The sequence below is a fragment of the Podarcis filfolensis genome (assembly GCF_964270895.1).
Source record: "Podarcis filfolensis genome assembly, chromosome: 1".
Classification (NCBI taxonomy): domain Eukaryota; kingdom Metazoa; phylum Chordata; class Lepidosauria; order Squamata; family Lacertidae; genus Podarcis; species Podarcis filfolensis.
Window position 1 is genome coordinate 56,644,140 of NC_139604.1, and position 8,584 is coordinate 56,652,723.

An 8,584-nucleotide genomic window follows, 5' to 3' on the forward strand; every position below is an offset into this window, starting at 1 on the left:
CTACCGTGAAAGGAAAGGATGCTCCAGCAGCCTAACAACGCACCTGAGGACAAACCTCTCTTTTGAGACCTCAGCACGGGCCGAAGTTTCGGGGCTCGTGGAGAGTTCGCCTCTTCTTCTAGCGCTCACCTGCCGCCCTTCCACATCCCGCCGAGACGGTGGCGCAGCCCTTACGCCCACCCAGCGGGGTCCGCAGCCGCGCTCACCTGGTTAAACTCTTCGTCGGCGTAGATGTCGATGAGGTCCACTCCTTCCGACATATTTCTCCAGGGGAGCCGCCGAGAGAACCGGGGGTGGGGGGAGAAGAAAGAGCCGCACTGCGGGGGTCACAGAGCAAAGAGAAGGGGGAAGGAGACGCAGGTTAGTGAGATCGCCGCCTCACGCGGCCGCCGCCGGCAGAGCCCAGGCCCGTTCCCGCGCAGCCCCGCTCCGCCGAGGATCCCGCGCAGGCGGCCCCGCCCCCCTCGCCGCCTCAGTGCCACTCGGACGACGGGACCTTCCGCCGGCAGCGGAGAACCCGAGAGCCGGGCCGCCCCCGCCTCCCTTCCCGCTTCCCCTCCTCCGCGGGCCGCCATAGCTGCGCGCGCCTGGACGCTCGCGCCCGCCATCGCCTCCTTTTTCCCGCGCTGCGACGGAGACACGCCGCCGCCGCTGCCCACTTCCCCCGCGCTCACCCCGGCCACGAAGCTCCGACGCCTCCCCGGCGCCGCTCGGGGCCCGTTATACCGCTCAAGGCCTAGCAATCCCAGGCAGGCCCAAAACGCGCGCGCGAACCCCCACCCCCCCTCGTCCTCGGCCGCCTCCTCCTCCTCCTCCCCTCCTCCTCTCACCGCTACAGCCAGCGCCTCCTCCCGTTGCCCCGCCCCTTCCTCCCTGCCGAGGCCCGCCCCTTCCGCAAGGCCCGCCCCTTCCGGCCTGTTGCTCTGCCGCCTCGCGCAGGAGTAAACAAAAACAGAAAAGGCCCCTCTCCGTAGGCGGCTTTTCCGAAGCGGGCGTGGGAGGCCGAGAAGTGACTTTAGGGCGCATGCGTTGTGGAGAAGCTGAGAGGCTTCCGTAGAGGTGGGCCGCGAAGGGTAGAGCGGCTGCGGAGGAAACCAGGATGGCGGCGCTGAGCGTTCGCGTGAGTAAAGGGAGATGCACGTTATGTATCTAGGCATTTGTTGAATTCGTGTCCCCCGCTTCGCCTCCAAGGAGCTCAGGGTGAAGCGCATAGGCTTCCTGGCCCCACAACACCAACCCTGCGAGGTGGGCTGGGCTGAGATTAAGAGGCAGCGACTGGCCCCCAAGGTCACCCCCTGAGCGTCACGGCCTCCCCGAGTCCTAGTCCGACTCCCTAACCGTCGCACCAGCAGGGGCTCCGGCGCGTTCGCGTAGTAACGGAGCGGTGGGTCGGACGCTGCTGCTGCCCTTGGTTGCCTTACGCCGTTTCCCTGCCTGTTTGTCTCGCAGCGCCTCTTTCTGTTCCCTGCCTGCGTCCTCCGCTCGTCGAAGTGCTGCTACCGCGGGGACTCTCCCTCCGACTCCGGGCGGGATCTGCTGGAGATCCCTCTGCCGCCTTGGCAGGCCCGGCCCCACGAAGCCCCGGCGAGGAAGCGCGCGAGGCTGCTGTACGAGAGCCGCAAGAGGGGCATGCTGGAGAACTGCCTCCTGCTCAGGTGAGCCGTCGCCTTCTGTTCTGCCTTTCCTAAACCTCCTCGTTGCTTTCAACTTGGACTTGTTTCCTGGTAACCATATTAATAATAATAATAATAATAATAATAATAATACATTTTATTTATATCCCGCCCTCCCCAGCCGAAGATGGGCTCAGGGTGGCTAACAACAATCAAAATAATCCAACATTCTAAAAACATTCATTATAAAATTAATTAAAATCAAATTAAAATCAAATTGATGGCAACCATTAAGCAAAATTCTGTGCAGATTGCCAGAGGAGGGGGTCAGGCTGCGCCCTGACCAAAGGCCTGGTGGAACACCTCTGTCTTGCAGGCCCAGCGGAAAGATGTCAGGTCCCACAGGGCCCTAGTCTCTTGTGACAGAGCGTTCTACCAGGTTGGAGCCACGGCCGAGAAAGCCCTGGCTCTAGTTGAGGCCAGCCTAACCTCTCTGTGGCCTGGGATCTTCAGGATGTTTTTATTTGCAGACCGTAAATTTCTCTGTGGGACATACCAGGAGAGGCGGTCCCATAGGTACGAGGGTCCTAGGCCGTATAGGGCTTTAAAGGTTAAAACCAGCACCTTAAACCTGATCCTGTACTCCACCGGGAGCCAGTGCAGCTGGTATAGTACAGGATGAATATGATCTCGCAGCGAAGACCCCATAAGGAGTCTCGCCGCGGCATTCTGCACCCGCTGGAGTTTCTGGGTCAGTCTCAAGGGCAGCCCCACGTAGAGCGAGTTACAACAATCCAGTCTGGAGGTGACCGTCGCGTGGATCACAGTGGCTAGGTCAGGGCGAGAGAGATAAGGAGCCAACTGCTTAGCTTGGCGGAGATGAAAAAATGCCGTCTTTGTTATTGCTGTAACCTGCGCCTCCATAGAGAGGGAGGTATCGAAGATTACACCCAAACTCTTAACGGACAATGCTGGCACTAATTGCACCCCCGCAAGAGATGGGAGTTGCCCCCTCAATCCCATATCGCTCCGTCCCAGCCAGAGGACCTCTGTCTTCGAAGGATTTCAACCGGCTCCCACATAACCATCCAGCCACAGCTTCCAGACATCTGGTCAGTGTGTCTGGGGCCGAGTCAGGATGGCCATCCATCAAAAGATAGAGATATTAAGAATCGAGTCTTTAAATATTAAAATATTTAATATTAATATTATAATTGTTATTTCATTTTATAATGTATATAAAACAGAGATAAGAATGATGAAACTACCGTATGTTCTCTGGGCAGTTTAAACTGATAAAATGCAACTGGAAATTTAGCTGAAAAACAGTGAGTACAAAATCATTGTTGTCTACTTTCTCCATATTGTGCATCATTTTATAAACCTACATTTTTAAAAAAAGAAACGTTGCTCTCTCCTTGCACTTGGAAATACCCTCATCCAAGGACAGCGCTAGGAAGCATTGTTATGAAATATTGAAAATCAGCTTATAGAGGAAAAAGGAGAAGATTGTCCATTCTGTTTTCTCTTGGTTATCAAGGGTATAGTCAGACATTGGTTTATCTTGAACTGATAGAGGGAACCTGGGGCTGAATGTGGTCTCCCCTCTGAGCCCCTCTATCCAGCTTCTGGAACTCTTCTCCAAAGGCCACACCCCTCAGTAGCCCTGCTCCTCATTGCTTTTGCCTGGACCTTGAACTGTAATAATGCCTTTTGTTTGTCTGAATGGGTGTGCAGAAATTTCTGACACTTGCATAGCCAGAATGTAGTATATTTATTACATTGTGGTATTTTTTTCTACCTCGTCTGGTTTTCCCAGTATGCTGTTTTATTGTTTCCATAGTTTCTTTGCCAAAGAGAATCTGAATCGAATGAATGAGCAACAGCTGGATCTTTATGATCGCCTGATTAATGAGCCCAGCAATGATTGGGATATCTACTACTGGGCAACAGGTAAAGCAAAACACTGTCTTTTGGGGTCACTTGCTATTGGCTCTTATGTGACTTGGGGGCGTGTCTTATGAAGGGCATTTCACAATATAAAAACTTAAAAATATACAACATAGTAACAAACAAAAACAATAACCCCCCTGCACACAGTTAAAAAGGCCAAAGACCTGGGAGAACGGGAATGTTTTTACCTGATGCCTAAAGTTATGTAAATGAAGACATCAGGCAAGCCCCTTTGGGGAGAACATTCCACAAGTGGGGAGCCGTCACAGAAAATGCTTGTTCTTGTGTTGCTGCCCTCTGGACCACACACAGCAGCACAGTACATGTAATATTTCAACCTCTGTCCTGAAAAGGTGTGTGATTGTCCTAGAAGGATTTGTCACTGACAACCTGAAATACAGTTTTAGCTATGAGCAGGGTCTAAAAATTGTCATGTTCACCATATAAACATTCCAACTCTAGCAGTCAGGCTGATCAAGAGTATAACTAATGTATACTCTACCTTTAAAACATATGTATTTTTATTTGCAGTAAGCCCTTTTTGAATTTAGTAGAACTTAACATCCTCCTTAGCAAGCATAGTTTTAGGTTGCAGAACTGCTGTATAGTTAATGATAATATAGTGGTACCTCAGGTGAAGAACTTAATTCGTTCTGGAGGTCCGTTTTTAACCTGAAACTGTTCTTAACCTGAAGCACCACTTTAGCTAATGGGGCCTCCTGCTGCTGCTGTGCCGCTGCTGCGCGATTTCTGTTCTCATCCTGAAGCAAAGTTCTTAACCCGAGATACTATTTCTAGGTTAGCAGCGTCTGTAACCTGAAGCGTCTGTAACCCGAGGTACCACTGTATATTATATATTTTATGGCAGCGGCGGGGAACTGGATCTGGCTAGTAGGCCAATACTCTGCTTCCCATTCGGCCAACTTTGACAGATGCATGGGACCACCCAACTGTCAGTCACCTGATGGCATAATACATCAAATGACACCTATCAACATTCAAATGGGTTACTATACAACAATCTTCTTTGAAGATGCACTTTCAGCACCAATTAGCTGACGAGCATTACAGGGAACCTTTGAGGTCCATTTGGAGGTAGCAATTAGGATTCAAAGTGTTTGCTCCAAACAGCTAGTTGTTTTTTCTCTACAAAGGGGAAAATGCTCTGTTTGGAGTGCCACTGACTCCCAGCAGGGCTCCCTGTCTGCATTAATCAGCTGATTGGTGCTTTCAAAGAAATAATTGAGAACTCACTTAAACTCCTGATTGTTCTTTTCTTGCCCATACCTGCCCCATTTTACTTATGACGTCTTGTGGGTTGTGGGCAACAGCCTCATGTGACCTGCACCAGCCTAATTAGGGTCACGGGCCGAGACTTCCCACTGCCATTTTACAAGAAGTTCCAAAAACATTCTTGCTCCCTGACACATAAAAAAATGTCTTTTGTTTGTTTGGAAAGCAAGCATTCCATTTTGTTTCCTTTTCTGTACTTAACACACTAACTGGGATGTCTTTGAAATGGGGCTTGACAAATAATTTTAAGTCCAGTGACAAAATGATCTTGGAAAACCTACTAGATCTGTAGACTCTGTAGTTCTGAGCAGGGGTAGCCAATGTGATTTCATCCAGATTTTGCTGGACTACAACTCTTATCTTTGTTGGCTGGCACTGATGAGTTGGAATCCAACATCTGGTGGACACCTCAGTGTACAGAATCTTCAGACACTGGTAGCAGAGCTTATACTGTTGTTTCACTTCTTCCTTTTTTCTCCCCAAAGAAGCAAAGCCTGCTCCAGAAATCTTTGAAAATGAAGTCATGGAGATGCTTAGAGAGTTTACCAAAAACAAGAACAGAGAAAAGAGACTGCAACAACCAGATCTTGAGTATCTTGTTGAAGCTTCACACTGATCTTGTGGTTTCTGGAGAAGGCCATACAGTCTGGACATCGTTTGAAACCTAGAAGCACACACTGTGGTATTCAGGCCTCTTGAGTCCCACTCTTGTGAATGGTCACTGTTTTCCATGCTTTACTTATCTGTAATAAAGCTTCAGTGCTTTTTTTCTTGAAGACTAATTGCCCCCCAAAAAGGATGTGTGGTCCTTTAGATACTTGGTTATAGCTCCCATTAAATTCAATGCAACACTTCTGAGAAGACAGGTATAGAAGTGTTAACAGAGTACCTTTTCTGACTCAGAATGCACTTCAGTAATCCCACTGGTATAGGACTGCAGGGTGATTGATAAAAACAAAAGGCATTGTTCTGGTTCATTGAGAAATGCGCATGGTTGTTAAATTATACATAACAAATCACAGTTGTACCTCAACTCCTGAATGCCTTGAGAGTGAAACGTTTCGGCTCCTGAACGATTGAAAACTGAAAGTGAGTGCTCTGGTTTTCGAATGTTCTTTAGGAAGCCAAACATCTGACGGGGCTTCTGCGGTTTCCGATTGGCTGCAGAAGCTTTCTGAAGCCAATCAGAAGCTGCGCTTTGGAAGTTGAACGTTTCAGAAGTTGGATGGACTTCCGGAACGGATTCTGTTCGACTTCCAAGGTATGATCCTCCCAGCTGATGTCAAGGCAATAAACAACTATTTTACTTTTAAAAGACAACTGAAGACGGCCCTGTTTAGGGACGTTTTTAATGTCTGACACTCTATTGTTTTTAATATTCTGTTGGAAGCCGCCCAGAGTGGCTGGGGAAACCCAGCCAGATGGGTGGGTTATAAATAATAAATTATCATTATTATTCTTATACAGCTGTAGTATTATTTTATATTCTGCTCAGTTCCAGGATTCCTGGGCAGATTTCTGTATTGTATGATTCGCCAAAAGGTGAACAAATGATTGAGAATCGTAGATTTGTGGAAGTCTATAGTACTCTTTATGCTATAAGTGTATTTTCAATAATGAATGGATAGCAACCCCATATAAGTAATTCATTACTGGACATCTTAGATGCTGAGGGTACATTCCTAAAGCCAATTGCTGGAGTTGGTGCAGTGATCTGACTCCATGCAGTCACATGACAGCAATGGGGTTGCCTCAGGCCTCCCCACAAGTGCAGTTCTGGATATACTTACCAGTTTTCAGCTGTGTCAGCCTATGCACTGGTGGATGTGCCCATCACTTTCCTTCCATTCTGCTTGATAGGTTTATTTGCTACTGCCTTTGTCCAATTGCTACAACCCCTGTGTCCCTAGCCTAGAAGACTTTATTCTTATTCTTCTTCTTAGCCACAAGTATTTTTGCAGGAATTTTGAGACATCAGTTGAAGGCTCCACCAGAACTTGTGCATATTGGTGCTGTTTGTTAGTACATCTTCAGTAGATCAATGAGGCCAACATTAACAAGCTGCATATGGAAGATTTGGTCCTTGCATATTGCCCTTGTGTATGTCCTTGGTGTGTGTGTGTTTCTTATTTATTTAAAGGTTTTTTAAATCCCACTCTTCAGCCAAAAAAGGCTCGCAGAGCAGCTTACAAATCATTAAAATCGCTATATATGCCCTCAGCCTTACAATCTAAAATTAAATGACACAAAAAGAAATGGAGGGAGCTAGGAGGAAATAGGCAAACTCTGGTTCAAATCCATGCTTTCAAGTTGCTTTAATGACCAGCTGGGATGGGAAAATGCAAGGAAAGGAGGCGCCAAAAGTTACTGATCTCTCAGCTGTCCCAGTGGAGTGGCCCTGCATTTCTTCTCTTCCATCATTGGCAACAGGCAGATGTAATTACTGCTACTCAGTGACAGTGGATGCACAGAGGGGCCTAATTCCTGCATAGAATGAACGGCAGCCCCTATTCTGTGGTACCTTATGTGTTTTTTGTGGGGGGAAGAAAGTTGTATGTTGGGAATTGCGCCAGGGTCCCCAACTACCTTAATCCAACTTGGGACTCAAGGTTTTAGCTGGCACTTGTCAGTAAAAACCAGTGGCACATGGTTATAATTCCCCCCCCCCCCCTGCTGACCCTGTCCTTTATAGTCGGTGTCTATTCATTTCACTCCTCTTCCCTCATTTGCTACCGTTTGATATAGTGGTAGCTGCAGCATTAAATGGATACTGTCTGTCCTTTGTAGTTGTTGTAATTTGATGTGTTTGGCAGTTAGTGAATACTCACACTGTCTCCCCCCACCCTCAGATGTAGAATAATTCCCACCCACTTGCTATACCAAGCAAAGTTTAATATAGAAGTACACAATATACTGTTAAACAATGAATATCTCCAACTAAACATTCGAAAAAACTTTCTGGCAGTAAGAGCTGTTCGGCAGTGAAACAGACTCCCGTGAAAGGTGGTGGGCTCTCCTTGGAGGTTTTTTAACAGAGATTGGATGGCCATCTGTCATGGATGCTTTAGCTGAGATTCCTGCATTGCAGGGGGTTGGACTAGATGACCCTTGGGCCCCTTCCAATTCTATGATTTATTACATTTTTATACTGCCTTTCATTCAAAGATCACAGGGCAGTTCTCAACATAGACAAAATGAAAACAAAAAATTAGAAGCTGAAAGTAGAATTTAACTTACAAGAACATTATTTCCCAGAACACAAAAATGTGTGCCATTTGCTGACAAAACAAGATTCGTCACTACAAATTCCTTATTCCAAAGGGGACCACCCTTCCATTTGAAAATTTTATGTGAAATACTTTAAAAAGCAAATAAATCAGCCTATGTCTCTGTTCATAAATTTTCATAAACACACACTGTTTATTCAGTCTGCTTGTATTTCCTTTTTTCACCCAATCAACTGCTAGCATTCGTAGCTGAATGAACTTTAGCTATTCTATTTTTAGAAGTTGATGGTGCAAAAAGAAGAAAACTACTGTGTGGCTTGTGTCTAACCCTGTTAGGCGCTTTTCCACTTTTCAGTCAGTTACTGGGAGTCAGGTATTTTCAAAACAGGTGTTTGAAATTGTTCTAGGATACATAAATACTTTTTCTTCTGGCCAGCAGTGACTTCTTCAATAATCATATAAGTAACACTTTCAGACACCCAGGGGTTTCTGCAGAAC

General features: G+C 47.0%; 2 protein-coding genes across 7 annotated transcripts in view; one reads left to right on the plus strand and one right to left on the minus strand.

The window, feature by feature from the left end:
• CPSF7 (cleavage and polyadenylation specific factor 7) overlaps positions 1 to 889 on the minus strand; it is a 21,466-nt gene extending 20,577 nt beyond the window's left edge. Inside the window, exons 1-2 of one of the 5 annotated variants that reach the window (XM_083580823.1) lie at positions 831 to 889; positions 207 to 317 (exon numbers count right to left, since the gene is read on the minus strand). In XM_083580823.1, the coding sequence (XP_083436949.1) occupies positions 207 to 260 (54 nt within the window). In that variant the 5' untranslated portion in view covers positions 261 to 317; positions 831 to 889. Of the gene's footprint in view, positions 1 to 43; positions 318 to 674 lie in introns of all 5 variants that reach the window. The other 4 variants (XM_083580827.1, XM_083580825.1, XM_083580824.1 and 1 more) reach the window with 4 other exon arrangements.
• Positions 883 to 8,287, plus strand: SDHAF2 (succinate dehydrogenase complex assembly factor 2). Of its 2 annotated transcripts, XR_014540799.1 has the most exons (5): positions 883 to 1,120; positions 1,450 to 1,655; positions 3,457 to 3,566; positions 5,345 to 5,618; positions 5,657 to 8,287. XR_014540799.1 is itself a non-coding variant. In XM_083581104.1 (4 exons), exons 1-4 carry the CDS (start codon positions 1,100 to 1,102, stop codon positions 5,473 to 5,475), a joined length of 468 nt encoding a protein of 155 aa, XP_083437230.1. In that variant the 5' UTR covers positions 883 to 1,099; the 3' UTR covers positions 5,476 to 5,624. The 2 variants fall into 2 exon arrangements, 1 of the variants encoding a protein (XP_083437230.1); XM_083581104.1 differs by lacking the exon at positions 5,657 to 8,287 and having other exon boundaries at positions 5,345 to 5,624.
• Positions 8,288 to 8,584: the final 297 nt, after the last annotated feature.

What these genes read in the sequence shown, in the direction of transcription:
- SDHAF2 (XM_083581104.1), top strand. Translation starts at nt 1,100, where the DNA reads ATGGCGGCGCTGAGCGTTCGC. An exon ending in TGGCGGCGCTGAGCGTTCGC is followed by an intron (nt 1,121 to 1,449) that starts GTGAGTAAAGGG and finishes TTTGTCTCGCAG; the next exon opens with CGCCTCTTTCTGTTCCCTGC. An exon ending in GAGAACTGCCTCCTGCTCAG is followed by an intron (nt 1,656 to 3,456) that starts GTGAGCCGTCGC and finishes TTGTTTCCATAG; the next exon opens with TTTCTTTGCCAAAGAGAATC.